The sequence below is a fragment of the Tachypleus tridentatus genome, chromosome 13, assembly GCF_004210375.1.
Source record: "Tachypleus tridentatus isolate NWPU-2018 chromosome 13, ASM421037v1, whole genome shotgun sequence".
Classification (NCBI taxonomy): Eukaryota; Metazoa; Arthropoda; class Merostomata; order Xiphosura; family Limulidae; genus Tachypleus; species Tachypleus tridentatus.
The window spans coordinates 226,698,096-226,721,846 of record NC_134837.1 but is presented as its reverse complement, the minus strand read 5'-3'; the positions used below and the strand labels follow the sequence as shown (position 1 = coordinate 226,721,846).

Below are 23,751 nucleotides of genomic sequence, written 5' to 3'. Positions count from 1 at the left end.
GAAGAGGTATCCTCTCAGAAGTTAACATTTTCCTAATCTGAAAATATAATTCCAATAAATACTCACCTCTACACATCTTCTAACCTATTCTCCTCACTTCTGTTGTATTTTCTTTCTGTCTCAACTTGGAATTAAATTGAGTGCAAGTGCTTTAAGAGGAGTTACTGCACAAGTAAGTTGTATCACCCTCCTAGTGGTTGAGGGCTATCATTGCATGATGATGTCATCCTGCACTAGCACAGTTCATGTTTAACACATGATTTGTAAATAGGAGTTAGCTCAAGGCTAGTGGCATGCAAGTCTAATATGCAAATACACTAAGAATGAAGCTATTCTCTGTGTAGAATTGAGTATTATCTCAGAACTATAATAGGAAGTTTAATTATAATTAAATATATATAAAGCAACGAAACAATTCTAGTAGTATGCACTTGGGTAACATAAAAAGGATATCCGATTAAACCTTTAGAAAAAAACACTTATACACAGAAGTGATGGTTCATCAAGCTATTTGAGCACTATATCTACAGCCTTCTTGGTGTGTATTTTTTATTACATATGGCACACAAGTGACTGACACCCTGGGTTTTATTATAATTAAAACAATATGGCAAGATTACTCAACAACCTTAAAGGCCACTACACCACTGACTCAGAGAAAAGTTTTTAGCTCTATTCTCTAACTTAGTTAACATAGTTAAAAAGTTTTCCTCACTATCAAATTCATCATGATTCACAGGAAACTTTTATAACAGCTGATAAGTGTTCTCAATATTTCAGCAAATAATTCTTCCAGATAAAAAAAATATATAAATCAAAGAGAATTTTACATCTAATTAATTCCTAACAATAAGCAGGTTTTCCAGGTGGCAAGTTCCTCAATAAAAATATTTTTTATAAATTGATTTTTAACACAATTTTCTGTTTTTTATATTACCAGTTTCTAACCCAAAAGAAGTTTTATAAATGACAAATGTCTTACATTAATAAAGTTAAAATGTAATTTTTAGACTTGCAAAAACTGAAAAAAATTCAAATTACCAAAATGTGATATTGATATAAAATTAACATTAATTTTTTTTCTATTTTTTACACATTCATAAGTATGATACATAAAAATGTATTATGAAAAACCTATATTTAGTTAAATTAATACTGTGAAGAGCATCTATATTCTAATCCTACTTCAAAAGCTCAAACAAAACATACCAAAAAACAAATATTTGTTAATAAAGTATACTTACATGCACATAAAATTTAAAAACTAACATAGGTTGTGTAATTAATTACCTAGTACTTGAAAATTAAAAAAAAGTTACCAAGTGAGTCTTTGCATATGAAACTCTTTTACAATTCTATGATTGTTATCATTATGCAAACAGAATTTTTTCATTAAAATTAAATGTTATGGATTATGTAACAAAAATTAAACACACCAACCACCTCTGATGTAACATATTAACTTCTATTCCTTTGCCTTCAGAGAATTATAGTTTTAACATTTATTTAAGTTCTTATTTTAAAATTTCCTACAGACAATATAAAAAAATACAATATAAAAGTCTGAATAAAATGTATGTTGCTTACAGGATCAAATAAGTAATTGGTTTGAGGGAATGCACATAAATATTGGTTTGAATTAAGAATTCCTCAAAAGTAAAGTTTCCAACATTTCTTTTACTTCTGGTAGAAACATTTGGATATTGACAAAAAGACATCTGGCATAAAATTTTTAAACATACCATCATATAATACAAATGGCTGCTTGAAAAAGACAATTTACACAATCATGAAAATATTTACTTTCTATTTTGTAAATGTATTTATTTATCATTTTTAGTTTTTACCAAGATAAATGTTCATTTTATTTGCATTTATTATCACAAGATATGTTATGTCTTACAAAAAATGTGTTAACTGCTCTATTTCAAACAGTTTACTTTAGCTTAACATGTCACATGTTAACACATCCAACTAACTGATGTTAGTCACAAAATGCAAGTCTTTGACAGTTCCATTTATTTTAAAAGTAACATAATTTTATAACACAGTACAGAATTATTTTTACTAAAAATAATGATTTATGAAATTTGACAAAATCCTGAAGTTGTAAACATAATACTATAAAGCTATTGTTGACTTTATTTGTACATTATGTTTCAAAACACTGAACACAAACAGCTATGAGCTATAATAACTTATTCACTATATCAGAAGACATCCTGAAATTTTGAGAATTTTTCCACACACTTTGCTAAAGACTTATTATAAACTTGTGCATATTATTTAAATATAATGTAGTATCAGCTACACTATCAAAACAAACATGAAAGTTATATTTCTTGTTAACTTATTACAGAGTAAAGCATACACTCACTCATTTATTAAAACAATCTTCCAATTTCATTACTGTTGAGACAATTTAGAAAAATTAGCAAAAACATAAATGTAATAAAATGTTGAAAAAATCAAATGCCTAGAGCAATCACTGCCTGAAGAATTTCTTACACACACAGAAATTTAATTAAGATCATAGATAATGTTTGACAAACACATTACAGACACTTACTAGCATTTGGTTTTGCAGAGATGAATATTCTTCATGTTTAGAATAAACAACCTCTTCAATCAGGTCTGAAATTATAGAATTATTATAGTAAACTACAGAATAGTACAGAATATCATTTTATTGATCTTTATTCTTCTAGACATAAGTAGGTCAGTGTCAACTTCATAACAATTTTAGTTATGTTCAAAATTTAATTAAGCTACTTTATAATCAATCCAGATCAACAAAGTTGTCATCAAAATGTAATTTATACTTCATATTTTAATATTATATAAATTTTAGGCTTTAATTGTAAAAACAATATTTTAATAAATCCATAATTTTCACTTTTATTTATCATATGACACTTGTTTACTCCATACTGAGCATTTTAGGATTTCTTTTCACCCCTATATTATTTCTAGACTCTTGAAGATTTACACACTTACAATTAAAATATCTTCAAGTTAAGATGAAAATTAGTGTTTAGTCTTCTTACTTAAATCAGTTATCTGCCACAAATTAAAACTTGCCTGCTGTGTCCCTCCTATAAATTGTGTTTTTAAAAAATTTAAACAATTCTCTCTTACATTTATTACTGGAATATTTTAAGCACCTGGAAAGTGAAATTTTGATTCACTGCTTTTCTTATGTTGAAGATCACATCATCCAGGTAAAGAAAATATTTAAACACATATATCTTAGTTAGAAAGTCAATTTTTATGTTCCATGTTATTATTTTCTATTTTTAATTGTATATTAAAGTAAAGGAAAATTAATTAGAGTACTAACAAACACCTATAAAAAGATAGGCTAACTTTCATTACAACTTCACAGCACAAGAAGTACAAAGCTCACATGTTAGTACTAAATTTCTTAATTCTTTAAAAATATTATTTACTTATTGTTATAAAAGTAACTAAAACATAAAAACTAGAAACTTATTAGATTAGACATAAAAATTATATGAAAAAATAAAATACTGGATGGCACGAGTGCATCTTGCATGTGCAACATGTTGTAATTTGACTGAGCATGCTGAAACTCGAAGATGTATCACATAAGGCTTCCACACTGTGATAATTTGCTTTGCTACCAATTTAAGTTGTAATAAAGCAATAAGTTTAAATGAATTGGAGATGTGAATCAGCTTTGAGAGCAAAAATAACTGGTGTATAATTATCTTCAATAATTTTAGAGAAAATTAATGCTAATAAAGTTCATTAAACAAAATCAAAAGGAAGGACTGTATTAAAAACAACAAATCCAAAACACTGACTAATTACATGTTATAACCTGTAATCAAGCTGAAACAAAAATAAATAATAAACATAAAACACTACACTAATTGAAAAAATCTGTAAGTAGATAGATATCTTCTAATAAACAAAACCAAGCTTAAAAATCAAAAACACTGCACAATTACAAAAATCCACAGGGTACAGGCTATAATGAAGGATATAAAATGTACCCTAGGTTTTGGAGATCACTGTGGAAGTAGAACCCACATTTTGGTGGGGATACATCATCTATTAGTCTTAACATACATTTGCTAGTCTCACATAAAGAAATAAAAATAAAATAAAGGAGTAGCAGTATATTCAGAAATAGAAATTAGGAGAGCAAAATATGGGTGCTCAAGGCTGATATAGATGTGGGACATTTTAGACTTGAGCACCCACATCTCGCTTTCCTAGTTTCTTTGTTTTATTTTATTTCTTTATGTGAGGTTGGCAAATGGATGTTAAGACTGATAAATGATGTATCCCCACTGCAATGTGGGTTCTACTTCCACAGTCACCTCCAAAACCTAAGGTACATTTTGTATCCCATTAGAGCTTGTACCCTGGGATCTTTTCAATTAGTGCACTGTTTTTTGTTTATTATATTTTAATTTATTTTTGTTTCAGCTAGTTTTAATGTTACAACAAACTAGTATAATTATCTTTAATAATATAGAATCATTCTAGAAAGAAGGTAATTTAGATATATTTCATGCTTTTAGAGATTGTTACAAAGTCTGTTAAATGGACTGAGCCTGTATACAGTGTTAGGGCAGAAAAAATAACAGATAAATCATAAAATTCTACAGGATGTTTGTTTTAGAATAAAACTATAATCAGCTATCTGATGTACCTACTGCAGGGAATTGAACCCTGGTATGTCCACAGGCTTATGGATGTCTTGAAAACAGAAAGCTTTAAAGAATATTATTAATCTTAAAATAAAAATCACCCTTCAATCAGACTGTTCAAAATCTGAGTCACACCATAAATTCAGACATTGCTTTAGTAAAAAATGTCCAAAGGGAATTCATGGAGTGTATCACCTAATAACAGTGATTTCACTGGGGCTTACCTGTAGGAGACTGCATCTTGTCTTGACCAGGGCATACTCTCTGCCCAGAAAGAAGAGGGAAGAGATAAATGCACTTCATGTGTTACAGGGACATGTAGATTGTGAAAGTAACCAACCAAGTATTGCAAATAAGCAATTTGGTAGCCACTGACAGATACTAGCTGCAGTAGGAGGACACACCAGTTATATATTATTGATTCATCTGCACATCTCAACTCTACCATCAGACTCTATATGACATAGATTTCAGAGGCAGAAAGAAGGAAAGTTAGTGATTCAGTGTAGTTTCCTATAGTGGATGTGCTAGCCACATCTCTACTGTTAGATTCAACAGGACATGCTCCAACTTCAGGAGGAGTGTACCATAGTTATGTATTATGGATTCATAGTATGTTCACCTCAATTCTGTTGAACAGTCACAGGCTGCAATAGGAGAGCATATAAAATATATATTATGGTATTGTAGAGAGAGTGCTCACCTCAACTCTATTGAACATACTTTATAAAACAAATCCCTGCTGCAAAGAGTGCACTATATTATGCAATATGGTGTCATATTTATTGTGTCCTGACTTCATCTCTACTTAACAGACTCTGACTGCAGTAGGAGGGCACAATATTATAGTATGTGTTCACCTCAACTCTACTGAACACACATAAGCTATATGAAGAAGGCACAAGTGGTTTGAGTTATGTGTTAGAGATATATTACCATTACCCCACTTGTAACTGTACTGGAACTCCTGTGAATAGCCTCAGAGGTTGAGTCCAACTGTTAATGTCTCTTCATGGTACATCCAATACAACAACTAGAAAGCAGTAATTAGCATGGTCTCCCATTCTCCACTCAATGAAGGGAATGGGAAAATTCATGTTGGGGATACCGAGAGAAGTGCCTGGATGATCATCAGACCTCCAGCTGGAAAGGTCTTCTACTCAACACAGTACAATGGACGACTGCAAAACCCTATTTTTAATAACAAGCATGCACAAGGCAATGAAGTAGGCAAAACACTTCCCTGATGCTGGAATTTTCCATGGTATTCAATAGAAATGGCATGGTTTGAATTGAACAAAAGAATAAATGCACATACACAAACCACAATGCAGAACACCCCATCTCACAGTTGGTACAGGTAGAGCCTGTGTGGATGGTATAAGCATTTTCTTGAAACCTGACTTGATGCAGATTTGTAGTAAGTGTACAGGGAAGCAACACCAGCTATCTGGTAGGATTCTATGAAATAAAAAAGAGGCTCTGAAAAAAAAATTGCATATTCTTTATTTCATATAAAGATAGTGGAGTTATTGAAGAATTACACCCATTGGAATCCAAAATCTATCAGGAGATATGACAATACGAAGACATAGAGAAAGAGATAAATGTGTAGAGAGTCATCCACATGGCTACCTGGAAGATCTCATCTTATGACCAACAAATACTAGGTTATAAAGTTTCATAACCTCCTTGCATTCCCATCACTAAAATAATAATAGGCAGATAATACTCAAACTATTCTATCTGAATAAATGCATTTTGGTTTTATGACTCTTATTTCAAGAAATCAAGAGTGACATGACGTGACACACACTGGTTTTTATAGATATTTTACAAACCCATGGCTCAGCATGGCCAGGTGGTTAGGGCACACAACTCATAATCTGACAGTTGCAGGTCACACTAAACTTGTTCACCCTTTCAGCTATGAATGTGCTATAATGTGATGATCAGTCCTACTATTCATTGGTAAAAAAGTAGCCCAAGAATTGGTGGAAAGTTGTGATGGCTAGTTGCCTTCCCTCTAGTCTTACACTGCTCAATTAGGGACAGCTAGAGCAAAAGGAAATTAAAAAACAAACATACATATATATATATATATATATATATATTTAAGACTTTTAATACAAGATAATCTTTCTATATTCTCATAAGTTATCCTCCAAATTAGGTAGTGGCTCTTAAAAACTTTTTCAACACAGAAGGATCTTTTTTATGTTTGAACCTATTTGTTGAGCAGGATAACACTAATAATGTTGTAGAAAAGATGAAGAATTAATTCAGCTGTACTATTTCTGTCACTAGTAGTTATGGTTTATTTAAAATACCATAAGTATGCATATATAAAATTAATTTATTCACTTATGCAATGCCCATATGTTTCCTAAACAGTCTTCATACACGAGTACATACTAAGAAACTAGTATAGTTCAAAAGACAAGTAACTATATTGGATATACCAGTGTTACAGAAGGACTAAGATCCACAAAGCATGGAAATATGGGTGAAGTTATTTTTTCTTACACTGAAAATATATTTCTGATAGGTGCTCACCTCTTCTCCCATTACAGCTTTTCTCAGTCACTGCTGCCCTCTATACTCCATTTTTTAAAATGCAATTTGCCATAAACTTTCATCTACCCCATGATCAGTGTAGTTCACACTGTCTTTGGATATAAATTTTCATGCTATAACCTTCCATCAATAGGAATGTGCACACCCTCCTAATGCAAATTACTCCCTTTATTTGATCCCATTTATCACTTTGAAATCAGACAGAAATTAAGTACTGGTAGTGGGAAGGAAGGGTAGGGAATGTGAGAAAATAAGAACATATCAGAAATATGTTTTCAATGTAGGAAAAAAATAACTCCTGATATAGTACCTTATCTCTTCTCCCATAGTATTTAGAATCTTAGAATGAAATGTGGAGAGATTGACACAAGAAATATAGATAAACATCCTTCAAAACTATCCAAAGAACACCTTTAGTATTTGAACTCTCTGTTAGGAGAGGAACAGAGATAGAAAACCATGCCATTTCTGTACTTTGTATACTCTTTCTGTTGTGTGTAAGTGATGCTAAACTGGTGGAAATTGTGAGGAGTGCATCTAAGAAATGAAAAATTTGAATGGTCTGTCCCCACATCCCACTGAAAACTCTGAAATCATAGTCCAGGAAAATAATGCAACAGAAAGAGTGGTGAGGAAAGCCAAAGTGGATGTGCCCTTTGATGACAAATGGCTAGAACATGACAAACCATACTTGGAAGGTCATCTTATGTCCAAATTCAGGCATTGTCAAGCATACAACTTCCAATCCATGGTAGTCAAAAGGTCCATACTGTCTTCACCTCAAGATAGGTACAACGGGAGGAGAAAATTCCATGCCATTCAATTAAATGGGTCACATGTGTGCAAATCTCTAACTAAAACCAACATCCCAGAAATAGTAGAAAGAGACATGTTAGTGAGGCAATTCATTCTAATACCAAAAACACTTGGGCTGGATCCTCTTAGCATATCAGTCTCCAGGCATGAACCTCAGAAAAGTGGAGCACTAATATGTGCCTTGTGCAATATCATCTTCTAGATAGGACTGCACAGAAGCTGTGGTGCCTGACTCACCAAGCTACCATAGTTTTGGGAAGCATCAAGTTGGATCTGCACAACATCAACCTCCAGGACATACTGCCCAGAGAATGAGCACATATGGCAAAACCCACAACCATGGCAGGATGAGGAATCACAACTCAACACATGCGTGAAGACTTGTTTAGGCTGGTCCTGCTCTAATCAAAAACCACTCACTAGAAACTGACATCAAGTCAATGGTTGAATTAGGGTTCAAATCAGAGGGGTGAAATGCAAAGTAGGAATCTACTCTTATATTTTTATGATACATCTTTGTTGCATGTAGAATATCTGTACCATTGTCACTTGCAAAACACTGCTAACATACTCTCTACTGAATGGAATTGTGCACATCCATAAAGCTACTTCCATGGACTATCACCCCAGGGGCTAAAAAATGGTAAGTAGCAAAAACCCCCATTCTCCACAAAAAAGGAGTTAACTTGATGGACAGTCTAGAGGAACATAGACACAGGAGACAGAGCAAAAGGTGACCACAAAATCCCTATTTTGAAAATTTGATTGCCATGATTTATTTAATCAAAGAGACTGCTTTATTTATGATATTACATGGGATAGTATGGTCTGGGACTGCCATTTTTCTGAAGCAAAATACCATGCAGAAAACTTAATAGCAGTCTTGTGGAACACCCCTTCTAAACAATGTGTTATATTCACCATAATAAAACACTGAGATTGGTGGGATAAGCTTCCATTTGAAGCAAGCTTTGGTGTGATACAACCTTCACCATATTACCCCATGCAACATTATCCTCTTGGGCTCAACTCCACCAAGGTGGAGTGCTTAAATTGGCAATGTGCAATCTGTGTAAAATTGTCTCCTGGACAGGACCATACAGAAGTTACAGTGCATGTCCCATAAGCTGATATCCCAAGCAACCTACAGGGCAAATCATGTAACATGAACCTATGAGACAGTACATGAAGATGGAGCATCAGAGGCATTACACAACTGATAACATACCCAAGTATGACGATAGGTCAGCTGTACAGTGTGGAAATTTATGAGATTAGAGATAATAAGCAGAATACCAAGACAGGCAACAATTGCCACTGAGTGAGATTCATTACTTAAAAGTAACATGCCTCTGTAAATGGAAGCAACATATATGAAAAGTAAATTTAACAAGTCACAGCTTAACCAATGTTTGAAACATAGCAACAGGGAGTACCTCAATGAGGAAAAAAACATCCACTCAACAAAGAAAGTGGGAAATGAACATGTGAGGTGTCATCCACATGCCTGTCCACATAATTTCCTCCAATGGACAACAGAGATGAGATGTTAGTAAGAGTAGGTGAGGTGCCATATTTGATGCAACATCACCTGAAAAAAATTCCTAAAAGGAGATGGAGAGTAATATATCAGTCTGATAAGATGTTAAACCTGTAAGTGTAGACAGATGTATGGGGAAAACAAAAGTATGCAATAACTTTTTGTTAAATAAACCACAGTATTTTTGATAATTTCTATCCTAATAACAACATACAAAAAATAAAGGAATTTGCATACGATCATTGGCCAACATAATGTAAAACAAAACTATAATAAAGCATAAAAGTAAACTGGAATTTTGCATTTATTATTGATCCGAAAGTTGTATTTTACTTTCCACTTTTACTATCTTAAATATATAAAGAAAATGGCTTCAATTAATGAATTAGAAAAATTTTCTTTGGGGAGGTTCCTTACATCCTCCATGCTTTGACTTTCAATCAATACCATATGGATTGATAACAACCCAAAGAAGTTCTAAAGGATCCAACCTTAGTTTAAGGGTTAAGATAAATATACAGTTACATGAAATGCTGATTTAGATTCACAATATACATTCAATCAGAATTAAGTATTTTACTATAGTATTGGGAAAATTTAACTGAGAATATAAACATTTGCAGAAAAAGAAGATATAAGTGTAAATATTTCAGTAATGTTATAAACAATAACTACATAAAAATTTTACTCTTGGTTGGTGCTCACAAACTTCATTTCTTCATGAAAAAAGTATGGTCAGAAAGTAGATTTATCAAAACTAAGAATAAGTTATTTACCTTAAAATTTCAATAAAAATGATTCAATAATAAAAAGGAAAGTTTTTGATTATCACTTACCATCAAGCAATGCATAAGTTGTCTTTATGTTAGCCAGTTCTTTCTCCATTTCATCCATCAGCCATGGTAAAAAAGTGTCTTCCACCTCTGATAAAACAACAAAAACCAGGGATTTGATTTCACACTCAACCTAACTAAACCAAGTTTAATCGTTCTGCATTGTAAGTCTATAATAACATTACATTCATTCTTAAGCTACAACAGTTTTTCTTTACAATAATGTGAAAATGTAAACAGATAATTCCTTCACTTAACTGACTGTGTCAACTGAAAAAACACAAAATAATTCGAAGTTATAATCCAACAAGAACAAGTAAAATTTCAAGCAGATTAACTTCTTATCAATATTGGATAGTAACTACCTCTAAAAACAAGATTTTTTTACCTGTTTCAGTAGAATCAACAAAATATCCATGATCTTCCAACTTTGCACAGACAGATGGAACGAGATCTATCAGATAATTTTGTGAATACAGGCAAGCAGTAGCTTTTTCAGTTGTTTCTTTTTCCAGTCTTACAGCTGCTTTCTGTTCTTGTATACAATGTTTCTAAAACAATGAAAATACAATCTGCTTAGTACCAAATGCTTATAATGTTATACTTTGAGAGTAGAGGTTTAATCAAAAATAACTTTAATATTCATGTTTTCCAATTACTTTTCTTGTTAGATTTCTAAGCAACAGTGTTTTTTATATGTGCACAGGTAAAACTAATAAATGAAAATATTATCAAACATCTCATTTTGTGAATTCCATATGACATAGCTTTATAGTAGCACAGTGATATGTCTGCAGACTTACAATGCTAGAACCCAGGTTTCAATACCCATGGTGGGCAGAGTAGAGACAGCCTAAGGTATTGCTTTGTGCTTAACCTCAAACAAACAACCATATGGTAAGTTACTACCAACAAAACAATAATAAAATTTTGTCAGTACCTGTTCTTCCGATTTACTTCTGTCTTGTTCTTCAAGTCTCTTCTGTTTAGCCAGCTCAGCATAACAATTTTCTTCATACTTCTGCTGTTGATCTTGAAGTTGAGCCAACTCTTCTTCCTCTAGTACCTCTAACAGTGCTTGTTGAATTGTTTGGCCCACAAGAACTTCCAGCACAGGTTGTACTTCCATATCAAAATCAAATAACTGAAATTATCCCACTTCATTAGAGAAATTTCTGGTATTATTCTGTGCAACAGGTGACAACACAAACAAAAAGGTGTGTATAGTTCTCCAGTTCTTATGGATTTAATATTTATTTAATATCTATGTTTGTTTCAATTTACTATACATTTAGAAATGCATGTAACTTCTATTGTTAAATGTGTATGGTAAAGTCCCACTTGTTCTCTAAATTTGTAGAAATTCTCGAGATTAAGAATCAACATTACAAGCTTGACATTGTCACCAACTAAACTTTCAAGAGCTTCATCTGATGATTATAAAAGGTAGCAATCTCAACATGTGGAAAGAGAGTATAATATTATTGTTGGTTTGCTACAGTTAGTTTACTATAATTCCTGAAAGCTATAACTGTTATAAATGCTTATGAATTGGAAAACTACAGGTATTTGACCAAGTACATTTATAGATTTCAGACATTACAAACTATTTAACTTGAGACATTAGCATTTCTATGAAGACATTAAATATCTTCATCAGAGAAAAGGTAGCTTGTAAACAACATGAGGCCAGCCAAAAAGCAAATTGTAAAAATATCAACTCAGAATTAATTTGTCCATTGTGACAGTCAATATAATATTCAGTTCCTGACCAAACAGAAGACTCAGTATTGTTTGTAAGTTTATAAAACCTTTATACAGAAATCATTATTTCTAATAATTGTTATTATAAATTGTATTATTTCTTGTATATTCAAATATATTTGTGTTGAGAAAAAAGAATTGTATCAATCTTGTTGGCAAATATCATAAATATGATACATAACATTCATGTCAGTTCAATATTAAAATTAAAATTTCCAGCTATTTGAAATCATAATGTATTACATAATAAATCAGATATTTGTGTAAGATAAGTTATAATATGTAACAATAATAAATTGGGGCTCATGTCTGAGATCTGAATGACAGACAAAATTTGATCCAAATTAATTATAATATGTAACAATAATAAATTGGAAGCTTATGTCTGAGATCTGAATGACAGACAAAATTTGATCCAAATTAATTATAATATGTAACAATAATAAATTGGAAGTTCATGTCTGAAATCTGAATGACAGACAAAATTTGATCCAAATTAATATACAAATCTTCATTCAATTCATATTCATCAGTGCTAAAAGATTGCATTATGTCTTATTATCAAGGTTTTCTTGAATCACTTTTCCTTTGAAGAACTAGAAAAATATCACAAAAGTAAATTGCTGGAAACTGGTTAGTGGTTAGGAAATCAATGAGAAAAAATGAACTAAAAATTATATTGTAAAAATACTAGTTGGTGATGATTTGTTATCTGAAGAAGCATTAGAAGAATACTCTAGTGTCTCCACCAGCTAGTCAGAGTTGAGTAATAATGATGTTAGAAATTAAACCAAAACTGAAACTAATCAAGCTTGAACAAGCCTGTATTGAAGCCTAGAAAGAGCAAATCTGTACTGAAGATCGAAAAAGCAAGTTTGTACTGAAAAAGGGAAAAAACAAGTTCATATTGAAGCTGAGAAAGAAATTTGGATAAAAGAAATGTAAATTAGACTCAACCCATATTAATCAAGGCAAAATGATAACTTTGAACTCAACTGATTTATTAATGTACCACTGTTTAATAAAAAGGAAGTTGATAAATATTTCTAACATTTTGAGAAGCTTGCACAAACCATGGAATGGTTCATTAAAAAATAGTCATTACAATTACAAAGTGTTTTAACTAGTAAAGTAAAAAAAGCATATGCCAATCTCTGTCTAGAAGACTGAACAGATTATAATAATGTTATAACAGCCATTATCAAAGCATATGAGTTAGTACTACAGGATTATCACCAAACGTTTTGAGGTTATCACAAGCAAGGTTGTCAAACTTACATTAAATTCATCAACGAGAAAAAGGTTTATTTTAATCAACTGTGTAATGCTATGTGTATTAGCAATAATATTCACTTAGTAAGATTATGTCTAATTACAGATTTTAAAGAAATTTGAAACACTACAGGAAACAATTGCTCTTTACAATAATTATGCTTTAACACATAAACTACTATTCATAAAACAATTTCCTGCCATCTCAGCAAAATCCTGGAACTGTTCAATCCACTAAAGTTCAGAATTCTTCTAAGAAATCAGGCTCCACTTAGTTTAAAATCTTTAGGCTGTCTGGATAAAACTTTATCAAAACCATCAAGACCTATATACCATTTTTGTAAAAAACCTGGTCATGTTATATTCAATTGTTGATGTTTGAAAAAAAAGGAGGAGGCAGCATCTAGTGTGTTCATGTCCATATATGAACAAAGTTTTACCAGATCACCCAATGTTGTTAAGTTGGCCACTGATAAAAAGGCTGATGCAGCAACAGAGGAATTTATTCCTTTTGTGCCTGTTGGATCTGTGTCTTTGACAAATGGCACTGCTAATCCCATACTAATAGACTGTCTATGTGATACTGGGGTGCCTTAATCATTGTTATTAGAAGGTATACTGTTTTTAGAATTCAGTTCTGTCACTAGTGAGTCTGTTACTGCTGAGGGCATTGATGGTGGCTTTGTTAATGTTACTCTTCAAAACATTTATATAGCATCAGACCTAGTTTCAGGACAAGTGGTGGATGGAATAAGACTTACTCTGCCAATTAAGAATACATCACTATTGTTAGGAGACAATATGGTTGGGGCAAAAGTTATTGCTGAATACAAACTGGTTAGCAAGATGATCACTGTTTCATCTAAGAATGATGTTGCAATTGAGAAGACCCCAGACATATTCCATTGTGTGCTATGGCTCAAGCTCAGGCTAAGAAATTAAGCCAAAAAGAGATAAGAGACACACGTTCAGAAAATGACATTATAGATTTGTCTCTGATATTTTTTGGGGTCTGACTGTCAATTCCTTGGTGAGTGACAGTGATGGATGTGAGTGATCTACTTCTCCTGGTGAAGTTTCATTTACTAGAAATGAACTGATCACTGAGCAAGAAAATGATCCACAGATTTCTTCACCTTTTAAATATGCACTCCCAAAGAATGAATTGTAAAAAGTTCCAAATGGTTACTTTTTCAAAAATGGTGAGCTTATGAGGAAAAGGAAAATACAAGATGTATCAGATTCAGAGGATTTGGCTGTAGTTTATCAAATAGTTGTTTAAAAAACATGTTGTTCTGAAATATTGAAAATTGCCCATGAACTTTCCATGGGAGGTCTTTTACGAGTCAACAAGACAAGACAAAATGATGAGATATTTTTTCTGGCAAAAAATTAGACAAGATGTTTTTTCCAGTTTTGTAAAACTTGTCAAAGATGTCAATTGGTTGGAAAACTTAACTAGAAAATCCTTTTGAAACCTATCCCAGCCTTTGAAGAACCATTCAGTCATGTTATGATCGACTTTGTTGGGCCTTCACCAAAACCTTGATCTGGGAACCAGTATTTGTTGACTATCACATGTTCATCTACTCACTTCACCAAAGCTATCCCCTTATAAAACATTTCAGTTGAAAAATTTCTAAGGTGTTGATTAAGTCTTTACTTTTGTTGTCTTGCCCATAAAAATTAAGTCTGATCAGGGATTAAATTTTATGTCTGGTGTATTTCAACAGATTGTTTACTATTTGGTGCTGAATAGATCAAATCTAGTAAGTACCCTCCCAAATCACAACGTGTTCTTGAAAGATTGCATTCTACCTTGAAAAATATGATACAGACTTACTGTCTCAATAATGAGAAGAACTAGGATGAAAAAGTTAATCTATTATTATTTGGTATTCATTCATGAGTCAATTCAGGAGTTGTTGGGATTTAGCTTGTTCGAATTGGTGTTTGGCCCTTCAGTGTTTGGTCCTTTCAAGCTGCTGAAGAAAAAATGGTTAGAAGATGAGCTGAAAGAAATGCCCTACTGAATTACATTTCCATGTTCATTTCAGATTATTAGGTGCTTATAAGTTGCCTCAAGTCTTAGTATTGTTATCCACTATGATTCATCCACTCAAAGCTAAGTACTACAATCCCTACAAAGTTGTTCGGAAAGTCAATAAGACAGATTATGTCGTAAAAACACCTGACTGTTGAAAGGCTACCCAGCTGTGTCATATCAATATATTGAGGCATTATCACATCTGAGATACATCTGAAAATATTTTAACTATTAAGTGTTCTACTAATACAGTTGACAGTCTATTTGACTCAGACACTCATAAATTTGAAAATATTGGAGATGAATGCAACATCAAACTGTGTAATTCTGATATTCTGGTCAATCTTGATTAAAAACATGATAACTTGCCTCCTGAAGAGAAAAATACCTTGGTAGTTTATTGACTGAATATGAATGTATATTTCCAGACATTCCTAATCAAACCAACATTACTTTTCATGACATACTTATAGGTGATGTTTCTCCTGTGAAACAACATTCCTATTATGAGAATCCACTCAAAGCTGATAAAACGAGTAAAAAAATATCTTATAAAATCTAGTAAAAGTGACAGGTCTTTGCCTTGTGTACTGGTTCCTAAATCTGATTGTTTGCAGTTAGATTCTGTACAGACTTTTGCAAAATATATGATTTAACAAAGACAGATTCCCATCCCATTCCAAGAGTGGAGGACTGTTTCAATAAAATTGGAAAAGCCAGATATATTACAAGATGTAACCTGCTGAAGGGATCCTGGGCTGTTCCTCTAACAGACAGAGTAAAAGTAAAGTTATAATTTTGTTACTTCTAATGGATTATAATGTCATGTAATGCCATTCGAGATGAAAAATTCTCAGGCTATTTTTCAGTAAATGCTGAATCAATGTCTCAACAATCTGTTAGATGTTGAAATTTATGTTGATGATATTGTAATTTATAGTAACATCAGGGAAGAACACTTACTTGTGTTTCTGAGAGGCTTAAGAGAGCCAATCTTACTGTAAATTTGGCAAAAAGTGACTTTTGTAAAGCCAAAGTTGTTTACTTGGGTCATGTAGTAGGCCATGGTCAAATTTTTCCAATTTAAGCCAAAGTTGATTGCATTGTAAATTATCCCACTCCCACAAACAACAAAGGTTTGATGAGGTTTCTGGGAATAACTGTTTATTACAGGAAGTTTTATAAAAATTTTGTTGACATCACTATACCATTAAAAAAACTACTGATGAAAAATTAAAAGTTCAGTTTGTCTGAAACATGTCAATCTGCTTTTCAAAAAGTCAAATCTTTATTGTGCACTTACCCTGCATTGAGAACACTTCAATTTGATAAGCCTTTAGTATTAGCTGTTGATGCCAGTAATTTTGGCATTAGTATTATTCTACTACAATCAGATAGACAAAGATATTAAATATCCTGTTTGTTATCTTACTAAAAATGTTTACTTGCCAGCAAAAGAACTATTCAACTATGGATAAAGAAACATTGGCTTTAGTGTTAGCTTCAGAACATTTCAATGTGTATGTATCTGCATCACAACAACCTATTGCCATATGAACTAATCGTAACCCATTGATGTTTTTGAACCAAATGAAGGGCAAAAGCAGAAGGCTGTTAAATTGAAGTTTAACACTACAAGAATATGATTTGAAGATAGTCCATGTCAAAATGATTGATAACATCTGTGTTGATGCACTTTCACATACAGTATAATTTTATGATCATAAGGTTATTTGTATTGATTGTGATATATACTGTCAATGAATTTTGAAGTTGTATAATTCTTTGTGAACATATTATATTTAATGTATTGTTATCAATGTTTGTTTCACTTTAATATATATTTAGAAATGCATGCAACTTACATTGTAAAATGTGTTGCAAAAGTCCTGCCTATTCTCAATATTTGCAAAAAATTCTTGAGTGTAAGAATCAACAATATAGGTTTTACATTATTAACAACTGAGCTTTCAAAAACCTCACCTAATAATTATGGAAGGTAGCCATTTCAACACATGGAAAGACAATATAATATTGTTGTTGGTTTGCTACAGTTAATATACATCTTGGAAGCTATAACTGTGATAAACACTTATCAGTCATAAAATTACAGACAGTTGACCAGGAACATTTATAGATTTCAAATATTACAAACCATTTAACTTCAGTGAATTAACTTTGGACATCAGTAATTTTACAAGGACATTAGATATCTAAATCAGAGAAAACTCAGCTTGTTAACAGCGTGAAGCTAGCCATTAAGCAAAGTGTAACAATATCAACTCAGAATTAATTTGTTCATTGTGAAACCTCAATAAAATATTCAGTTCCAGACCAGATAGAAGACTCAGTATTGTTTGTAAGTTTGTAAAATGTTTTTATATAAATCATTTTTGTAGTAATAACTATTTGTAATAACCATTATTACAAATTGTGTTATTGTTTGTACATTCAAATCTATTTGTATTGAGAAAGAAAATTGTGGTAATCAAACTTGTTGACAAATGTCATAAATTTTATACATATTAATATTCAATTAACTTCTAAACTCAAGTTAAAATTTCGAGCTATTTTAAAACATAATATGTAACACATTATCTTTTATATGCAGCAAGACTTATAATCCTCCAAACCAATTCTAACTCAGTAAACTCTGACAAACCAACTGAACAGACTAGGTTTCATATTACTTTAGCAATACAAACAATTACAGCAACAACAAAAAAAATCTTTTCAGAAAATTATTATTATGACCATTGTATTTAAAGGTTGATTTAACTGCAAACTCTATTTATTTTTAAAAAATATCCATAGCAGGGGATACTTTTACTGAAAAAAAATTAAGGGGGGCAATCTAAGCCTTTTAAAAAATAGCATTTTAGATACATATTCACCTCTCCACAAATCAAATAGCTAATACCTTGTTTCCAGATTAAAAGTTTTGGGCATGTGCCTTTGAACAAGCTCTTTCCCCTGCACTTAATGATGTGAAACCACAGTAACTTTTAAGGCAATAAGCATCAGACTAAATAGTAGGGTGAAAATTTCACCCTGCAAGTTACTCAACTTGTGAATATTTATAAACACAATCTTATTCTTGATAAGAAAAAATAAATACAATAGAAATGAGGAGGTAGGGTGGGTGGTTCAGTGCATATGTGAATATCTATCTTTAAAATATTCTTTGAATAAATAAAATATTAATTGTAGAGCATATTGATCAAAATGAACTTTTTTCTGACAATATAGCAACATATGAAAAAACTCATGGAGTGAGTCTCTTATTAGAGGTGTAGACCCAGAGGAAGCATCATTCATTAAGAGACTGCTTCCATCTCAAGCAGGAAATACTCTTTGATTAATGCAACTGGTTATTTAAAACAGTTCCAACAAAGAATGAGCTTCTACTCATTGCTAAACAGTTGCAAAAATGGCCAGAATGTAAAGGCTTATAAATTGCCCCACTATATTCCAAGGGTATAAAAGACCATATAAGTCAAGTATGGTCTAGCTACAAAGTATGTAAGAAATACTTAAAAGTATATTCAGCTACATGAGTGAATCATCCCAGAACTACATCCTGAGAACTCAAGACCCATCTTGTTGGTCACAATCACTGAAAATGGTCCAGATCTTAGTATTAGAATGGCCTGCACAACTATTCCATGTTGACATATATTCACCTTAATTCCAATCAACCTCATACCGGTGGGATTATGCTAACCCAAAATAGAACTCTTCATATCAGTAGCCCCTCTCACAAGCTTGATAATGGGGAGGCAAGAGTTCTCACACTCTGCTTGAAAAGATATGAAAAAAAGACTTCATGTAATGGAGAACACATAAAAGATTCATGAACTTATTAGGATTTTACTCATCTGCATAAGATCCTTCATTGAGAAACTAAAATGGATTACCATGAAGACAGACAGCAACAACCATCTACTAAAGTGACTATATAACCATTCAGTTTTGTTTATTTGTTTTTGTTTGGTTTCTTTATGACATGACAGTCATGTTTGGAAAGTAATACAAATATACACACAGCTGAAGTAGTCTTGGAAAAATTTCAACAGTAAGTATTTAATAGGGACAAATGGGTGGAACACTTTCCATTATTCCATATTTGATACTGATTTTATGATAGAGAAGTATTCTCTGTGGAGTGGCATTAGTCATTTGGTGGGTTCTATTGTTTTTAGTCTGTTTGTGTATTTGTATTGGTTTTGTTTGTATGTTTGTTCTTATTGATAAAAAGTTAAGCTATAAAGAATTTTTCAACATTTCATCTCCTTATAACACTGAAAATATTGTAGAGTGGCCAATGGAGGGAAACAAAACCTATAATCTTAATTAAACCATAATGCAAAGTATGCAATATGACAAGGTGTTTGGAGTCATCCACCAGATTTTGTTTAAGGATTAGCAATGGACCTAAGTATGGTTTAATTTTTCCCAAAGCTAACCATTCATAATTTAACAGTGAAAAGCTAGAGTGAAGGCAACTAGTGACCATTACCAACTACAAACTCTTGGGCTACTCTTTTGGTGGGGCAGGGATTTGAACTTGTCACTCCCAGATTCCAAGGCAAGCACTCTAACCACCTGAAAATGCTGGGCCTGGCCACAAAGAAGAGAAAGCATGAGACGATGAATGTGATGCTACCAGTTTTCCTATAGTCAGGGGTCAAAAGAGATTTCATCATCTTTGTCGACTTATATTCAAAATTTTTTTCAACTACTATTTTATGTGTATGTAAATACATGTGGTATCAAATTTAAATTATAAACTGAACTTAATATTATACAATAGTTACTTCCTAATTTTAAAATATATATTTAAAAAATTCTTAAATATCAATTTTACATGTCACAAGGTATACTGAATGCAGCTTTAGTTCATATTAAATATTTGTGACATCCAAATACAAACTCAAAAGTTTCTAACATATTAAAAACTCAAATTACCAATACTGACAAACTAGAATCTAAAATAAAAACCTCCCATTGCTTCTATTTGCTGAAATATTGTTATATTTAGTAAATCAAATACAATGGTCCCACCCACTTCTTATATTTTTTAATACTTCCTTCCATACACCTGCTTTGCTCTGTTATGGATTTGTAACCAGTCAAAAGATCTGAATTTCTCCAACATGATTTTCTCAGACTTATTATTTTGTTTTACATTCTCCATGTGTGAAATCCTGCAAGGCTTAGCATGAAAGGTACAGCATGCCAGGTATAGCAAACAAGTACAAACTTCTTTACAATCATAAGTAGTAGAGAAATTGTTTCCTATATTTCTTTATTTACTTTTCTATATTTTAAGAAAATTAACTGAACTTTAAGAATTTGTTTGTAAATAATAATAATATATACACACACATACACTAAATGTATTATGACTGAAATGTGACTGTATTTTACAAAAAATACTGGTCCACTGGAACAAAGCCAAGACAGGTCACTTCATAAAGACTAGTTTTATACTACTGAATATGATAACATGAGTGCACATGAACCACATTATTGCAACTTCTGCAATGTTAATCAACCATAGTTGAAAGTTCAATAAAATAAAACAAATAAATATATAGAGATATATAATTTATGATATTTAAGCAATTTAGGCTAAACACTTGCATTTTCTTGTTATAATTCATAGTTATTCCAGAATTAAAAACATAATTTACATCTATTTCCAAATTTTTTATGATGGTTTGGAAGTTGATCAAATTGACCAAATCCATAAGGAGATACAATAGTGAAAATAACAGATAAAATATAAAGTTTTTATCTTAACAAAAATGTTTAATAATTATCCAGAGGATGTCAGGAGTTTATAAATATTCTATATTTGATATAAATACTTTTGTGCATAAAAGTGATTTTAATCTTAATATCAAAATTACTCTGCATGTTGGATAGTCAACATTTGAAAAGGAAAAAACGCACAAGAAAATCATTACTTAAAAAATCTGATAGCTTTTTACAAAAACCTTGTAATATTTACTGACAATCTGTAAAATTTCATGAAGATATGCATACTGTATTAAATTTTATAGTATGAAACTATAACAAGCACAAAATTGTTGCAAAGTTGATCTCTGAAACTAAACCTGTAGTGAGAGTTAATCTATTCAAAGTGGAAGGAGATAAATTACAAGAAAAATAACCCAATGGCAGAAAATAAAAGAAGGTTTGTTAGTAGGTAACAACACACTAAATGCACAGGACCAAGGAGACAATTGGGGTCTGAATGTTGTACAGAGAAGAAAATAAAGGAAAGATAAGTGAAGAAAATGTGTATTATTCCCTGGGTAGTTCAAATCTTGGAAATGTAAGAGTGATCTGGGAAGAAAAAAAATCTGTTCCTGTGAAAATGAAAATGTGACATGTTATGGTGAAAGTTGTACTTCCAAGATGGAAGAGTTAGAAGCCCCAGAAATACCAACATGCAAAGAATGGAAACCATAGCTGAACTAGCCACTTTAAGAGAAGAGTTGATAAAAATTAACAAGGGATACTGAGAATGAGGAACAGCAAATCAAAATGGAAGAAAGGCATACAGAAAGAAGTTGAACCAACCTTGACTCTGAGCATCTAGCATTAGTTGGAACAAGAAGCACTAGAGTGTGAATGAATCACTCTATGGAAAGAATCTTATCAGATCAAACTGATCCACTACTAAAGTCAATACTCTTAGAAAATAGCAGGCCTATAACCACGTGATGACCATGGATCCAAAAGAAAAGTTGTAAAGCAAAAAAAAAAAAACACCAAGGAACTGAGATAAATTATACTTCCATGTTTATTGATGCATGATCTAACAATCGATATATGGATATTACAAGATGACTAGATAGATGTCACAGAAAATGGTAACTGGTAGGTCCATTGAACTGTTAAATCTTAATAAAGATGTTGATTTGGAAAAGCTGCTCCTCTGGAGTTCAAATATGGAAATAGGTAAAGTCCAAAAGAGGTGAAGGGAAAGGATGTCCAGTGTTATTTAAAGTGATCAAGTCACAACAGGAAAAGTGAAGTGAATGAGGGAGAGATATAAGAGAAGTCAGTGAACCTTTGGACTATTCCTCTGATATGACAGTGTCTATTGAATGGGCACATCTGAGCGGGATAAGAGACTCATGAGAAACTGAAGAAACATAACCTCTTGTGAAAAAAGAACAAGAGGTATGAAAGCTTTGGTTATCAAAAATTCCATCTATTAAAACAAAAACGCTGAGTACATCCCTCAAACAAGTTAAGAAAAATCCATAAGTGAGTTATATACTGAGTGGGGGTCAATAATGACTTGAAAGGTTGACCAGCCAACCCAAATGGGATGACTCCTAAAGAATAATAGAGATCATAGTAAATTTTGTATTTAAATATTAGGTAAGAAGCCAATTGCCCATACTGTAGGGTAAATGCAAACCCAGCATCCTCCATGTGAAAAGCCTCAGAATCTAGCTGTAAACATTTTAGGTTAAAGCTCACCTAAAGTGATAGTCTGAGAACAGAAATATACGACCATTTTGAACAAAGCCAAGGAAGCAGCAAAGAGTTGGATGATTCATAATAAAAAGAAAACACACACAAAATTTGACTTATTCATCTACAACTCAGAAGAAAAAAAACCACCTCATATCAACAAGATCTTGCATAGTGAACCAAGTAATAAGATAAAATAGGTTCCAGGGTAATATATTTATAATAGGCCATAAATTCATGGTCTTCTGGCAAACTACAAGGAAAAAAGGAAATAAAACTACAAAAATGGAAGGCAAGAAATCTGTTCCATTGCATTTATATCCTGAAGTACAGACACAGCCTCCTCTAAGCACTAAAGACTCAAGGGATCTGAGGATAGGGGTGGAATGGATAGAACTCTGGAGAAGGAAAATGAGCAGGTTAAGAGTGGAAAGAAAGGAAAGACCCTGAGAGTATCTGTGCAACTCCAGAGTCCTGTAAAATGAGGGTGATAAGTGGAAGAGACTAGCTCTCACAAGACTGGAACTGAAGGTTACCTCCAAACAAAACACCTCCAAGCCTTTAAGCAGTTAGATATTAGGGAAAGAGATTTATGATGTGGAGTATGATAGTAGGTAACCATATGAGGCTCCCTAGGATGAGAAGTCTGCTAGGTTACCCCAGCCTGAGATAAACAAGAAAACAGAGTGAAGAAAGAATATTACTAATGATCTATTTCAGCTA

At 32.1% G+C, this 23,751-nt stretch overlaps 1 protein-coding gene across 3 annotated transcripts in view; it reads right to left on the bottom strand.

The window, feature by feature from the left end:
- The window catches only part of Rsph3 (Radial spoke head protein 3), a 53,445-nt gene that overhangs the window by 3,037 nt on the left and 26,657 nt on the right, over positions 1-23,751 (bottom strand). For all 3 annotated transcript variants that reach the window (XM_076479960.1, XM_076479961.1, XM_076479962.1), the window contains exons 5-8: positions 11,389-11,592; positions 10,837-10,999; positions 10,452-10,538; positions 2,570-2,634 (exon numbers count right to left, since the gene is read on the bottom strand). In XM_076479960.1, coding sequence (XP_076336075.1) covers positions 2,570-2,634; positions 10,452-10,538; positions 10,837-10,999; positions 11,389-11,592 — 519 coding nt within the window. The remainder of the gene's footprint in view (positions 1-2,569; positions 2,635-10,451; positions 10,539-10,836; positions 11,000-11,388; positions 11,593-23,751) is intronic.